General features: G+C 44.4%; 1 protein-coding gene across 2 annotated transcripts; it reads left to right on the forward strand.

Annotated features, from left to right (window-relative positions):
- Positions 1 to 446: 446 nt before the first annotated feature.
- On the forward strand, positions 447 to 6,901 carry LOC309805503 (zinc finger protein 354A-like). Of its 2 annotated transcripts, XM_082623420.1 has the most exons (4): positions 447 to 569; positions 1,621 to 1,708; positions 5,596 to 5,722; positions 6,662 to 6,901. In XM_082623420.1, exons 2-4 carry the CDS (start codon positions 1,676 to 1,678, stop codon positions 6,799 to 6,801), a joined length of 300 nt encoding a protein of 99 aa, XP_082479546.1. In that variant the 5' UTR covers positions 447 to 569; positions 1,621 to 1,675; the 3' UTR covers positions 6,802 to 6,901. The 2 variants fall into 2 exon arrangements, with proteins under 2 accessions (XP_082479546.1, XP_082479545.1); XM_082623419.1 differs by having other exon boundaries at positions 447 to 1,708.
- The last annotated feature ends 9,235 nt before the right edge of the window (positions 6,902 to 16,136 follow it).

The following is a 16,136-nucleotide window of genomic DNA, read 5'->3' on the forward strand; positions in this document are numbered from 1 at the left end:
CCAGGACTCGAACCCGTGTTCCTTGCATTGGCAGGCGGATTCTCAACCACTTAGTCACCAGGGAAGTCCTCCATACACTCTTGTTGAAAGACTTACGGGGAAATAGGTTTGTTCTTGGCGGTTGTCTACTTGCCTTGCTCTCATTTACGCAGATGCAGAGCTACAAGTCACTGCCCTGTAGGAACGTCGGTTTCCTCCTGGAAGAACCAGGAACCCAGGAGCCAGCAGCCCAAGGAGCTCGACCACGAACCCAGAATGGGGTCTGGACAAGTGATAGGCTCAGCCAGGGCTCTCCTCGCAGACAAGCTCGAAGAACTACATTTCCCAGAATCTTTTGTTCTCGCATGGACTACATTTCCCAGAGGGGCTCGCGACTGTCCCTGCCCCGTCCCTCCCGGACCTACGTGGGGCGTAGGGCGTCGGTCGTTTGCCGTTGGCATGAGCTAATTACTCGCCAGAGGTCCGCCGAGGCGGCACCGCGTGGAGTCCCCAGCGGAAGCTTCTGTCTGGCCGTGGCAGTTCCGGAGCCTCCAGCCTGCGGCCCGCGGAACCCCCGATGCCTGGGCGAGGTGAGCGGCGGGGGGTAGGCAGGATGCGGGAGGGAGGACCGGGCTTCGGGAGCATGCGTCGCCGGGGCATGGGGCACAGGCCCAAGAGACGCGAGCCGGGTCTTTGTGGGCTCCGGCGGGCCGAGAGCCGGGCACCCCTGGCTCTGTTCGCCTGCCGCCCCCAGCCATCCCACTGACGTGGCCCTGAACGAGACAGGTCGGACACATCGTCCCCATCGGCTGGACCCAGCCACCCTCCTGCTTCTTCCCGACCAGTTCCCAGCGCGCTACCTGCTCAGCGCCTGCCGGCATTTGAATTTGTTTCGGGCTGGCAGTGAACGTGAGAAAATTATTTCCTCCCCTTACCATCACCCCTGCACTTCCGAGTGACAGGCTTGTTTTACGCGAGAAGTGAGTCGCCGGCTTCCCCCAGTGGCAGAGCCAGGACTGGACCCAGGTCTTTGGTTTAATGGGCCCTTTCCTCAAGACAGCAGCCCCTCCCCGCCATAGGAGAGCTGATGTTTTCCCTTTCCGAAGCAGCTTTCTCTAGAAATCTGGAAATTGTTTCCTTGACAGGAGGGGGAGGAATTGGGTGGGAATGCTTGAGGTGGAGAAAAGTTGTCACATGCACGCAGGGAGGTTAGAGCAGGTGCTCTGGAGCCCGCGGTGCTTGGAACCCTGGTGCCACCCTCCCTGGCTGTGTGGACTGGGACAAGTTGCTCCCACTCTGCCCTCAGTTTCCTGATCTATAAAATGGGGTGCTGACAATGCCAACTGTGCTGTGGGACTCGATGTATTGATAGGTAGTGCCTGGCACGCGGTGAGGCTCAGGGAGTTGCTGCTACTGCTGATAGAGTCCTAGGACTTTTCCTCTGAGCCAGGGAAGGAGCTGGGCCTGGACCAGGATGACCCAGCCCTTCTCTCTGGTCCTGTCTAGCCCTCGTTCCTTCTGACTTCCTTCTCTGGGGGCACTTGGCATCATTTTCAAGTGGTATAAAGGTTTCAGAGCTGCTGATTCTGAGGTCTAGAAAGCAGAAGGGGCTTCCTCCTGGTTCCCTTTTTCTTCTCTCAGATCTGGCTTCTGGAGACTTCTCCCATCCTAAGGTGAAACTGCCCAGAAAGAGGACATGGCTCCTGAACAGAGGGAAGCAAGGTCTCAGGTGAGTTCATTGCCATCTCAGGTCTTAGAGATAGATGGTTTTTTTTTTTTGTTATTTTACCCACAAACTGAAGTTTTCTCCCCAATACAGTCTTCACCAGGATTTGGAGCCCATGTCCTTCTGCCTTGGAAGAGTTGGTCCACCCTGGTGGATGGTGGATTGCATAGGGAATGCTTGCCTCCAACCCCCCAATCCATGGCTTGTGTTTCTCTTTTTTTTTCTAATAGACACTCTTTTATTCATTAATCTCAATTCACTGTATGATTACTGAATTGATAGGTAAGATGCCACATGTCTTATACCACTTGGGGTCAGAACAAACAAACATGCACACTTGGCAGAGTTCCTTTCTGGCCTGTCTCCTTTGCTCAGTCGTGTCCCCCTCCCTACCCTTGGCCAGAATGCTTTTCTTTTTCTTTCCGCCCCTGAGAAATCCTCATGATACCTTCGCCAGGCTTTTCCCAGTCCATAGTTCTTAGTTTTTCTCCATCTTAACTTTCTGGATCATGTGCCTTGCTTCTGTCACTCTCTTGAAAACTGATGTTGACCTGCCATTTTCAACTTTATGTTGTGAGAATGAGGGTGGGACCCCATCCAGGTGAGCCACTGTGTGAACAAAGGATAGCCATGCTGGTGGGGACGTAGATGGAGAGGTCTCTTGACTCCAAGAGCAGAGAGAAGACTCCTCAGGAAGCAGCAGTGAGAGTTTCATGGGATATTGGTAGTGGAGAGGCAGTGTATACAGTGATTCCTCAGTGGGGCTTTTGAGCCAGATGGCCAGGTTTGTGCCCATCTCCTCTGTTGCTGTTAATGGGTCTTGGGCAAAAAACTCCACCTCTCTGTGCCTCAGTTTCTTTCCTCTCTGTGCCTCAGTTTCTTCACCTGTAAAGTGAATACAACAACTGGGCCTACCTCAAAGGGTAGATGAGAGGATCCTGGGAGTTAGTGCATGGAAAGCGTTCTTGTCAGGGCCGGGCACATAGTAGATGTTCAATATGTGGTGGTTGTGGTAGCTAAACGATATTATTCTAGTTCATGATGTCTATCTATCTACTGTTGGTAGATAGAAATGACTATAGTGTCCTTCCTTTACTCATCCTCATCTAACAATAGTAGTTAACGTTGCTGGGGAATATCCTGAGGGCTTCACCTTTGTTCTCACTGTCATAGCGAAGCAGAAGTTATTACCCCCATTTTACACTTGAAACTGAGGCTCAACGAAGTCAGGCAACCTGAAATCAAACCCAGGTATGTCTGGCCTCTAAGTTCATGTTAGTTATCATCCAGCCTTTCGTCTGGTACATCTTTCAGAACACAGGGCAGGCCTGGCTCCCAAATGACCAGAGTTCTCTGCAATGTGATGTTGTGTATCTTTTGGACCCATGAAATGTGGTAGTGGTTGATCTTCTGAGACTGTGGCTAGGACCTGCCTCTGCATATTTGGGCTACTTTTTTCTAAGCCCTTCCCGTTCCATTCCAACAGAGCCAGGCTGCTCTCTTACCCAGAATCTTCTCCATCCCTGCTTGTGAGTCCTATGTGACATTTCTCCCTAACCTCACCTGCTGCCGATACGTCAGTACTATGTGGAATTGTGTGTAAAACTCAGTGACAGGACGTTTAAGACCAGAGAGAGAATATACCCACCAAGTGCTGGGTTAAAAGAAAACTTCAGTTATCGTCTTGTCTCTGCCATTGGTAAAGTATGTGACCTGGTGTCTTAACTGCCCTGGACCTTGTGTTTCTCATCTGTAAAATGAGGATTGGACGAGGAAATAGTATATGGTCCTGTCCAGCGACACTTTTCTTGTTCAAATTGTTTCACGCGTTTTTCTTGTCTGCCAGTTGGATTGTAAATTCTTTTGAGGGCAAAGATCATTTCTTGTATTCCCTGCCATGTGCCAATAAATTATCTTATTATACATGCACTGCATGTTAATGTTAAAAATCTCAGAGAATAAAAACGTAAAATCACTCTTACCCCAACATCTTGAGATAATCATGGTCATACCTTTGGTACGCAGCCCTCAGAATAATTGTCTGTGTACCTTTATTTATTTATTATTTATTGATGTACATGTGTACATATGTATGTATGTATTTTTTATTTTCTCATTTTAGCTTTTTATTTTGATAAAATACACATAAGATTAAACTCACCACTTTAACCATTTTTGAGTATATTGGCATTAAGTGCGTTCACAGTGTGGTGCTACCATCACTGCTCTTTACCTCCATTGTATGGATTATCATTTATTACTTAAGCCTATGAGATAGGCGTTGAGAGGCAGTTCCTTGGATTGGAATTCTACCTCTACCACTGACCAGCTGTGATATTGTGATTTATAATACAAAATATATATTTGGTCTTTGTCCCTGTTCCTGGCACATAATTTCCAAAACCCTTGTGATTTCCTAAGTGGTTAGTAATATATGCTTTTTATCCCTGAAATTACTTCAGAGCAATGAAGGCACAATGGGTGTGTTTTGTATCCACACCAGAGTTTATGTTAATGAGGTTACTTTTGTACCCCACCTAAGGATGCGGGCTAATTGCCAGGGGAATCAACCTTGATTAAAGTGTTGGAATTTTCAGTCCTGCCCCCCAATAACCCCTCTTATCCATCTGTCACCACCCTAGGAGATGAAAGTTGAATCAGTCGCCAATGGTCAGTGATTTAATCAATCGTGCCTATGTAATGAACCTCCATAAAAACCCAGAAGGGTTCAGAGTTCTTCCAGGTTGGTGAACATGTAGAGAGTCAGAGAGAATGGTGAATCCTGAGAGAGCATGGAAGCTGTGCACCCCTTCCCTGTGCCGCTCTTTCACCTGCCAGTTCCTATATCTTCTTTTATAATCAACCAGTAATCTAGTAAGTAAATGTTTTCCTGAGTTCTGTGAGCCACTCTGGCAAACTAATCAAACCTGAGGAGAGGGTTGTAGAAACCTCCAATTTATAGCCAGTCAGTCAGCAGCACAGGTAACAACCTGGACTTGTGATTGACATTGAAAGGGGGCCAGTCTTGTGGGAATCTGACACTATCTTCAGGTGTCAGAATTGAGTTTAATTGTAGGACACCCAGCTGGTGTCCCACAATTGCTTGGTGTGTGGAAAACCCCCCACATCTGGTGTCAGAAGTGAAGTAGTGTTGTATTAAGAGTAGCGGAGACATGCAGGAGGAGTGAGTTTTCCCTTCATACCAGCTGTGTGACTTGGATAAATTTCTCTTTGTTTTCTCTTGTGTAAAATGGACACAATAATAGTACCTTCTTCATAGGGTTGTTGTGAAGATAAAATAAAGATATACACTAAAGGTTAATATAAAGCTCTAAGAATAGTACTTAGCCTGAAAAAAGCATTCAATAAATTATAGCTATTTTAATTTCCATTATTACTGTCCTCAAGCTTTAGGGAGCACAGAGTGCCTTCAGTTATTTAAACTAGCTCCCTCAGTGATTATTGAGGTTGTTTCCATTTCTTTGCTGTTACTAACACCATGATAAATGTCCTTGCATGTGCATTTTTGTTCAGTGTTCATTATCAAACAAATATAGTAATTGGAGAGTTAAAGAGTATGCACATTTTAAAGCTTCTAATGTATGTTATCAAATTGCCAACAGGAAGATTATTCTAATTAACACTCCCACTAATGGCCTTAATACCTCCACCCATCTCTTGTAGCAGTTAACTCGGAGCCGGGTTCATACTTCATGCTACTCAGTATCTATTTGTCATTGGTCAGTTGTTCATTAAGCAAATGACCTGGAACCTTCAGAACCTAGAATAATGTAGAAGCATTTCATGGTAGCCCGTCTACTCCCCACTGCCGCCTTTTTCACCCTGTGTGATGGGTGGTCCTGGGTGAGCTGAGATGCTTGTCTCTACAGGTGTCAGTGACGTTTGAAGATGTGGCTGTGTTCTTTACACGGGATGAGTGGAGAAAGCTGGCTCCTTCTGAGAGAAACTTGTACCAAGATGTGATGCTGGAGAACTATAGTAACCTTGTCTCATTGGGTAAGGAAATTTTCCCTGTAGATACAGAGTTCAGAAATTGGGATACCTCAGCATCTGATTTCCTGGGTAAAAGCCCTGGGTCATTAAAAACTTTAGCTGAGTTTTGCCTTAGCACTGTGCAAACTGGATCTCCATAAATAAACCTGAAAACCTTTTTCTCCCTCGTAGGTATGGAATTGCCCCATGGATGGGACAATCTACAGAGCTGCACATTAGAAATTCCCTCACTGCAGGCAACTTTTTCCCACTATGACTGAACTATGATGTGTTTGCTCATCTCTTAACAGAGAGCATCCCTCAACCTTTTTCTTTGACCCAACACTGGCTTTTTTCAATTCTCTTTTACAGGGGTCAGCAAACTTTTTCTGTAAAGGGCCAGGGAGTAAATATTTTCAGCTTTGTGGGCCACATATAGTCTCTGTAACGTATTCCTTTTCTTTTTTTTTTCTTTGAACCATTCTTTGCTCAAGGGCCATGCATAAACAGACAGTGGCCTAGATTTGGCCTATGACCCATAGTTTGCTGACTGCTGCCATCTTTCAAAGGGAGTCAGATAGTGTTTTCTCATTTTAAACAAGCTACTTGGTACATAATCCTTTCCACAGATACCTGTTACAAATATTAATTTAATCTGTCCATTTAACATACATTTAACAGTATATACATATTCCCTCTTGTATAGAAAGCTATTAGCACCCTGTTAATCAAGTCTGCATGTTTATCATACTTCACTAACATACAACTAAATGTTACATTGCCCCTTGCTTTTACCCTAACACACCCCTCACATTGTGGGGGCACAACTGGAGCATCCCACAGAAGTTCTCTGTATCATCCTTTGAGTTTTCCGCTCAGATCTCAGATACCTCTTTGTGTCAAGGCAAAATCAAGTGTTTTTTTTCTTTTTCTTTTTTTTTCTTCTTTTTGGTCTATGAGCAGGACTCCCATTTTCCAAACCCGAGGTGATCTCCCTGTTGCAGCAAGGAGAAGATCCCTGGAAGATAGAGAAAGAAAGCCCTGGAGGCTCCTCTCTAGGTGAGTGGGTGCGGAATGTCTGCAGGCAGCAGTCTGGTAAGTGAGTGCATGTGCAACTCGGAGATGTTGGTCGGGGAATTTTCTGCAGGTTCTCAGTCCTGAAGAAGTTTTGGAGAAGGGATGCTAAGGCCCCTAGTCACAAGCTTCCTCTTCTTCTCTGACACAAGTGAATCTCTCAGGATCTTTTCTCTTGTGATTTCCTGTTGTTTCAGAGGAGGGCTACATTGTCATGCATTCATTCAGCAAACTTAGTGCATTTAAGGAACTGCAGATAATTCATTCAGACTGAAGCTCAGGGTATATGGGAAAAGAAAGAGATGAGGAAGGAAATGAGATTAGAGAGCCAGGTGGGGGCCACACTATGAAGTGCTTTGGTACAGTTCTTAGGGATGGGAACTGTCCATGGATGACTGGAAATAATTGAAGAGTTTCAAGCAGAAGAGTTGTATGGTTGTTGATATTTTAGAAAAAATAGTCTGAGTCTGAGATACTTGAAACGTCCTTCAGTAAAGGCTAAAGAAGCTGAGGTGGGTCCCTACACTGGCACACAGCACCACAGTCAGAAAGCAGCAGCCCTGGTGTGGGCAGAGCTCCAAGCTACGTGAAGGACTAAAGCAAGTTACGGTGCATTATTATGACATATCGCCATTTATGTGTAAAGAAAATTACGTGGGTGTTTGTCTATATGCATTATGTGCGTGTAAGTGCCAAGAGAAAGGTCGGGGGACACCTAAGCTGGTAACTAGTTACATTTGGATTGGGACTGAGAATGGGCATTGATGAAAGGGGACTTTAGTTACATGCAATGTTATTAAAATTTTCACAGAGAATATATTCATGAGTCCTTATTACACAGTTTCAATTAACTAAGAATGGTTACTTTGGAAACACTGTTGGTCCTAGATTTGAAGTGAGGAAAAACTAGAGGTGGGAACCTTCTGGAGATTATTGCCTAATGTAGGCAAGACATTACCTGGAGGAAGGCATGTGCAGTGAGTTCAGGAAAGAGGAGAGGTCCCTTTATTAAGGGTATAGGACAGGTTCGGTGTGGGATGGGTTTCATTTGAAATGTTAGTGAAATATGGGTAGAGGTCACCAGTGGACAGCTGTAGAAGGTAAACAGGGTCAGAACTCAACAGGGAGGTCAGGGAGCCATCAGTGCAAAGGTGGCATTTGAAGCCTTGAGCTGAGCAGATGAGGGACCGGAGGAGAGGACAGAGTCCCAGGAAACCTCAGTGTTTATGAGGTGGGTTAAGAAGGAAGAATCTATGGCTGAGCCTGAGAAGAAGTCACCAGAGGAGAAAACTGGCAGATTCGGCTGTCATGGAAGTTGAGGACTGAGAGCTGTTGACTTGGGGAGGCCAGGGCTCTGGGGGAGCCAGGTTCTAAGCCTCGCTCACTGCTTCCCTGTCCCGTGATAAACAGCAGTGCAACCTTGGACAGAAGGATGCAGGTCCTGCCCTGGCGGAGCTCAGTGGAGGTGGAGGCTAATCGCACACAGGGCTGTGGAATGACAGCCTCCGGTGAGGACCTCGGGGGAAGAGCCGCAGGTGCTGTGAGAACGGGGAACAGGAGGAGTGCTGTGGGCAAGGCTTCCCGAGGAAGGGCCGGATCCCACATTGTGAGAAGCGTTCAGGCACAGGAAGAGCATGTCCGAGAGTCCAGACAAAGGAAGCCGGTGTGTGGAGACGGGAGCAGGGAGAGGGAGCCGGGACCTGAGAGCCAGGCACAGCCTCTGAGGAGTTGAAGTACCCTGGCCACAGGCCCAGGTTTATATTGTGCAAGGATCAGCCTGCAACCAATGTGGAGCCACCTGGCATAGACGTAGTAGGACTTGTCTGAGGTTGCTGTCGGGTCCAGACGAGTCAGTGATGACCCCTCACAATGCGGGCCCAGCAGAAGGGCTGTGGGACAGGCTGTCTCGATCCCTAAAGCACCCACACCTTTAGTAGAGCTCGTTCTTCCCCGTATAATGTGAGATCTTTTGAGGTGGGAACCACACGTATCTCTCCTTTTATCTTTTAACTGTCACTTGGGAGAAATATTCTAATTTTGTGGGAACTGCTAGAGACCACCACAAAGTAAACAGAGAACACAGGCAGCAGGAAACCAGTGGAGAGTTTAGGAGGGGCGTCAGGTGTGGACTGAGTATGGCGTGGAAGATCAAAGGAAGAGATGGAAGAATTGTTCCCTTTCCATTTGCCTCGGGAGCCTCTGATCCATGAGGAGTCCCCCTTCCTGAGTGAAATGTTAGTTGGATTAAACTGAATAGAAAGTATGACTGGAGTCGAAAGCTGTCCAGAGAGACCCTGAAGACACCTAGTGGTGATGTCAAGTCCTTCTCAGAGTTGGGAAACTGTCCCCAAAGGAAAACTCTGAGGGGGTGTCTGGAGGAAGTAAGGCCATCAGAGCCAAGCAGTGTGTGCATTTCTCTTGATGGGATGAACCTCCTCTCTTTGGTCAAAGGAGACAGTGAGATGGGGCGTCCTGGGTGTGCTGGCATGTGGTTGTGTCTCTCCTGCACCCCTGGCGAGTCTCCCATTTGCCTGGACTAAAGTGCCCTTGGAACAGTTTCCCTTCCAAGGGGAGCTCACTTCCCTGTGAGCTTAGGTGAGGGACCTGGATGTTCTTGGAAGTACCTTGATCATTAACTGTAGGCCAAAACCAAAAACCAACCCTTTGAACAACCGGTGACAGAAAAGCTTATGCTTCCAGGGTAGGACTCCTAGAACCTCTAATTGCCTCCAAGTGTGTTTTTAAAATATAATTTTCACTTCAAGACTCCTCACAAATAGGAAAAACAAGACAAAAAGGGAAAACAAACTGTCATCCCTGGATCTGTATGTTTCATGTTGAGAGATGGGAGGAAATGGCTCAAAGGGTACACGTCTCATCTGAGTCTCTTACTTAAGAAATGAGTCCAAAGTCTAATCACTATTCTGGCATATTATGTATATAAGTTATATATATATATAAAATAAGCATAATGTGATTCAATCAACTTGAACGTCTCATGAGTTTGATTTACACCTAACATGAAAATATTCTTTTATTCAAAAAGTTTAAAATCCAGGGATGATCTAGGTAAACAGTTACCTCCAATGAAAAGGTGTTTTTCTTTCTTTGTCTTTTTCTCTTCCTTTGTTATATTTATGCAAGAATTCAGGGCAGACTGAACCTGGAAGGGTGGTCAGCTAAGGGGTTGCTTGTGGACTGCCTTCGACTCACTGAGACTTGCTGGGGCTTCATCTGCACAGAGAATAGGGGTCTTTTTCTAATTTGCAGAAAGGTGCTGTAGGGGTTATAGCGGCAACCTAATGAAATATCATGCAGTGATTTTAAGGAGTGAATTTCTTACAAGGTGAAAGTTGAGCCCAAATGCTCTGTGGCCCTGTTTACTATGTTTGATTTAGTCTTGTTCTCATCCCCTGCGCTCCTCTTCTGCCACCAACATCTACTGTCCTTGTAGCTGCCAGAATGGTCTATTTAAAAGATAGATCAGGTCATCTCACTCGCATGCTCAAAACCTCTAGTGGCTTCTATCACATAGAACACAATCCAAAGCCCCCAGCGTGGCCCTCAGAGGCCTTTGTGGTCTGGCCCCAGCTACCTCTTCGCCTTCACCTCCTTCCTCTCTGCCCTTCATTGGAGAACTCTAATCACCCTGGCCTCCTTGTAGTTCATCAGGAAGGCCAAGCAGGCTCCCACCTCAGGGCCTCTGCACTTGCTTTTTCCTCTCCTGGACCATTCTTCGTGATGGCCAGGAGCCCACTTGACTCACTTCCTCACACTATACAGGTTTCTGCTCAGATGGCACTTTGTCAGTTAGACACAGCTCATCCTTTGTTCTTTGTCCTCCACAGGACACAGGTCCTTTGTCCTCCACATTCTTTATCCCCTCACCATGCTTCATTTTCTCTCAGAGTACTTATTACTGCCAAAGAGTACATATTTATTTATTATCAGCTCTTCCTCTGGATTGTAAATTCCCTCATGCTGGGTTGTCTGTTTCATTTGTTCCCATGTCCCCAGTACCTAAAATAGTGTCTGGTCAGAGTCAGCTTCCAGTTAGTGAATGTATGAATGACTTGGTTAGGTAGTCGTGATGGAGACCGAAAAAAGGGAACCAGTTGCAGAGATATTTGGCAGATAAAAGCAACAGGACTTGGAGATGGTTTAGATATGGAAGATAGAGGAGATGGAGTTGTCAAGGATGCGTGCTTGGTTTGTGGTTTGTTCTGGGATGGACAGTGATATCATTCACTGAGATAGTGGTGCTAGGAGATCAGAATTGGGGGATGGTATAAATATGGTTTTGGATGACTTAAATTGTCTTTGGTTGACCCAGTTATTCAAGTGGAGATGTCAAATAGCCTGTTTGATTTGGAGTTCCACCCCTTATAATATACCCTGGGCATTAAATGTAAATTTGGGAGACCCTGTCACTAAAGATAATTGAAAGAGTGGTTGAGTTTGAGTTAGCCTGTGGAGTGGATTCAGAGTACAGCAAGAGCAAGAAAGAGCCTAGGACTCAATCTTGAGGAACTCTGGCATTTCATGGCTAGGCAGAGAGAAATGAACCCATAGGGAAGACAAGGGTAAGGTGTACTATAGAAGGAAACTCGGGAGTCTAGTGTCATTGAAGTCAAGTCTCATAAAGGATGGTATCAGTAGAGGTAGGGAAAAGGAGATGAACTTGAGACATATTTAGATGGCAGAATAAACAAGTCTTGGTAATTGATTAGCAGAGGGAGAGGTGTGAAGGATGCCTTTTAAAGTTTTGATTCAGAACTGGTGCCAATTACAGAGACAAAAAGGTTATACAGGTTGGGGGAGGAAATAATCATAAATTCAGTTGAGCTGTCTTTGAGACACTCAAGTTGCTGTTTTGAGCTGGGTTTTGTATAATTAGGTATGGAGAGTAGAGAAGTCTTGCCTAGAGTATGTTTATAGATGAAGCTGGCCTGTGAAAAGGGTACAGAGTGAAAAGAATCAGGGGCCTAGCACTCAAACCTACGGAACTCAGGTAGAGGAAAATGAGCACACAAAGGAGATTGAAGCTGGTGGAACATGAGAAGAATTTGAGGCAAGTTCAGGGTCACTGTAGCTTAGGTAGTGAGCATCTGAAGGAAAATGAGGGGTCACTATCAGATGCTGCTGAGAGGTAAGTTAGGTGGGGACTGAAGAGAGCATCTTGCCTTTGTCACATGAAGGTCATGGTTGCCTTAGAGTAGTGGTAAGGACAGAAGCCAGAATGGAGCCCATGAGGGGTGAGTGAGCAGGAGGAGATAAATATGTGTGGGATACGACAAGGTGAGATGTGACATGGAGGCAGTAGCTGGAGAGCTCTTCTATGCAAATATAAACAAATATTTCTTGTTTTTCTCTGTCCACTCCAATTATATTATACAGCACACATTATTCTGCCCCTTTCTCTTGATATATATTGAAACTCTTTCCATGTCAGTACATAAAGAGCTTCCTCATTCTAAGGAGTAGTTCTACGGCCTTCAGCTAGCTCTCTTCTTGGCTGGCAGAAGAGGTGATTTTGGTTGTATGTGGCTTTGGATAATGTTAGCCCATTGGGTCCAGTTTGGGCTAGAATTTTATAAATGCTGTGGTTTCTAATTAGCAATATGGATATTGGTTTAAAGCTGTACCTTTATCGTGTACCCATATGATGTCCTGGTGTATTACAGTTAGAGTTAATCCAACTGTCCATCAAAGGAATCTGGTTGAATAAGCTGAGGGACATTCTCATGGTGGAATTCTCACTGTAAATAAGAATGAGGAAGAATTCTGTAAATTCCACTGTGGGGTGATAATATTACTAAGTAGGGGAAAGTGCAGAACAGAACAGTGAGAATAGTTTTATCAAAGGAAGGAGGAGATACCAAAAAAGACAAAGTGTATATTTGCTTATATTAAAAAAAAATAGAGAAGCCAAAAAAAAAAGGATAAAAGCAGATCTATAAAAATGGTTACCTATAAGGTGAAGGAAGAAAAAGAAAAAGGATTGAGAGAACAAGGATAGAATGTAGAATTTTTTTAAGGTACCTTGTTTTTATAATGTTGACTTTGGAACCATAAAAATGTTTATAGGGCTTCCCTGGCGGCGCAGTGGTTGAGAGTCCGCCTGCCGATGCAGGGGTTCGTGCCCCGGTCCGGGAAGATAACCACATGCCACAGAACGACTGGGCCGTGAGCCATGGCCACTGAGCCTGTGTGTCCAGAGCCTGTGCTCCACAGCGGGAGAGGCCAAAACAGTGAGAGGCCCAAGTACCGCAAAAAAAAAAAAAAAAAATTTAAATTATAAAACAAGATTAAACAAAAATGAAAAAGTGTTCCATAAATATTGAAAGCAAAATGAAACAAATGACCCTAATTGTGTTTCAGGTTGTTGGCTTAGTCACAGAGAAAAATTATCTCAAATGCTTTTAAATCACAGCAGCTTGAATAAAGATCCTTAGTGATTTATATAAATATTGTGGTTTATAATAAGTAATATATATTTGGTACAGAGCTCCTAAAACCCTGGGAATTCCTAGGTGATGAGAGCCACAAAGGTGTCTTTGTTATGTTAATGAGGTTTCTTTTGGACCCTATCTTAAGATGGGGCCTGGTTGCCATAACCAATCATGTGATTAGAGGTTTGAAAGTTGACCTCCAGGGAGGGGAGGGGGACTGGAGGTTGAATTAGTTGCCAGTGGCCAATGATTTAATCAATCATGCCTGTATAATGGCGCCTCCATAAAAACCCAAAAGGACAGATTCAGAAAGCTTCTGGGTTGGTGAATATGTGGAGATCTGGGGAGTGTGGTGTACTTAGAGAGGGCTTAGAAATTCCATTCCCTTTCCCCATACATTGACCTGTGCATCTCTTCCATCTGGCTGTTCCCAAGTTATATCCTCTTACAATTAACTGGTGATCTAGTAAGCAGAATGTTTCTCTGAGTTCCATGAGCCACTGTAGCAAATTAACCAAACCTAAGAAGGGGGTCGTGGGAACCTCTGATTTATAGCCAGTTGGTCAGAAGTACAGATGATAACCTGGGTTTGTAACTGGTGTCTGAGGGAGGCAGGGGGCAGTCTTATAGGACTGAACCCTTAACCTGTGGGATATGATGCTATCTCCAGGTAGATAATGTCAGAGTTGAGCTGAATTGAGGACACCCAGTTGGTATCCAAGTATTGCTTATTATTGATGTGGAAACCGCCCCCCCCCCACCACATTGGAATTGGGTGAAGAACATGTAATTAATACCTTACAGGCAAAAATAACTTCAAACAATAATGTTGATTTTGGTGGTTATAATAAAAATATGTGTTTATGTTTACAAATAGAGTTCTTATCTTTGAGAAATGTGTTCTGAAGTATTATTGATGAAATGATATAATACAGAATTAGCGTACTTTAGCATATGCTAATGAAAGAGACGTAAGGGAGTTGTATTAATTTTCTCAGCCTGCTCCAACAAAGTGCCACAAACTGTGTGGCTTTAAACAACAGAAATTTATTGTCTCACAGTTTTGTGGGGCGATTCTCCCTCTGAAACTCCAGGTAGAATCCTTCCTTGCCTCTCCCTACCTTCTGGATGTGGCCAGTGGTCCTTGTTCCTTGGCTTGCAGCTGCATCACTCCAGTCTCTGCTTCTCTTGTCACTTGGTGTTCCCCTGGGGTATCTTGACATGGTCTTTCTGTGCTTGCCTGTGTCCAAATTTCCCTTTTATAAAGACACCAGTCATATTAGAACCTACCCTAATCACCTCATCTCAACTTGATTGAATCTGCAAAGTTACTTAACCTTACCAAATAAGGTTATATTCTGAGTTATTGGAAATTAGGACTTCAACATATCTTTTTTGGGTGATGCAATTCAACCCATAATAAGGTAATAGATGAAACAGCATTAGTGATTGTTGATGCTGGCTTGGCAATTCATTGTACAATTCACTCCACTTTTGTACATGCTGAACATCTTCCATAATAAAAAACTGTAAAAATCAGAATTACCAACAACAGAATTTCTAAAACAGCATTTCTCTTTTTCACCAACACAGGCATTCTGGAATACATTTACAGATGTGTAGTTCTGCCCCCATCGTGGTGTTGTGTGTAATTCTCAGCATATAGCTCCCTCAATTCTCTGACTCTAGAAAACGTTACGAGACTGCAAATGCATGTGACATTTTTATAGGAATAATTTTGAATCTGACCACCTGTAGGATAAGGTGGGAAGGATATAGGTCTGGAAAGTTGGCTTGGGTTCAAAGATTTTGATGCTGCCTTTAGCCCTCACACTATCCCTCCATCTAATCTATGGCTAATCCTTTAAAATCCCATTTTAGACATTTCTTCCCCCAAATTCTGGCCACCACTAGTACGCCTTCCCAGCTTGTACTTGGTACTATCTGAGGGTAGTTTGGATGTTGTTGTAAGCTCACATTTTCATCCATTTCTGTCTTGTGTTTTTGTTGTATAAATTACCACACTTCTCCTTTTTTGTCTCTAATGCCAAACTGGGAGCTCCTTAAAGAAGTTAACTGTTTCTTTTCATTACCAGATCTGGAATGTCTTGTGGATCACATGCCTAAGATAGAGCCTGACATGTTGTAGGTGCTTTTTAAGTATTTGCTGAATGAATTAAATAAGGAGCAGTCAGTGCTTTTTGAAATAATAAGAGGAGTTCTATATAGTCAGAAGGTTAAGTTCAGTGGGAAGTAATACTAGAAAGGTGAGAAACAGGTCAGAGGATCACCTTGAAGGTCAATAGCAATAGTCACTATTGAGTAAGGAGATCCTGAACTTGGATGTATTAATGATGGTTGTTAGAGACATCTTAGTGAAGAGATTCAAGGGAATTTGATGACTGACTAGACTTGGAATGCAGGGGAGAGAAGCTTCTGAGATGAAACTAAGAATTGATGGCAAAGGAGCTGAAGAAGTTATGATATAATTCAGAACTTGGAAACACAAAAAGAGTTTGAAAGGAATGCACTGGATTCGGATTTGGACAAGCTGAATTTGAAGAAAAATCCTCAAATGAAGAGTCTAGCAGGCAGCTGGAAATACCTCTGTAAAGTGTTTTGAGGCTCAGGATAGTCATTCAGATAGGAGGTGTGGGAGTGGATGAAATCATCTAGGGAGAGAAGGTTGAAGAGAGACTCACAGAGTTTCATAAGCACCAAGGGAGGAGAAACTAGACCTAATGACAGGAACTAGTCAGGGTGGTGGTCATTGGCGAAATCACCTGTTCTCTAAACTTCTGACCTAAGTCATAACCTTGTTCATGAGTTAGCTCAGGCCCAGGCTTGATTCTGGGAGAGAGCAAAAGTTGAACTGCACTTCAGGAGACATATCTTAGACCTACAGAAAACTT

The sequence above is a fragment of the Mesoplodon mirus genome (assembly GCF_964341445.2).
Source record: "Mesoplodon mirus genome assembly, chromosome: 5".
Lineage (NCBI taxonomy): Eukaryota > Metazoa > Chordata > Mammalia > Artiodactyla > Ziphiidae > Mesoplodon > Mesoplodon mirus.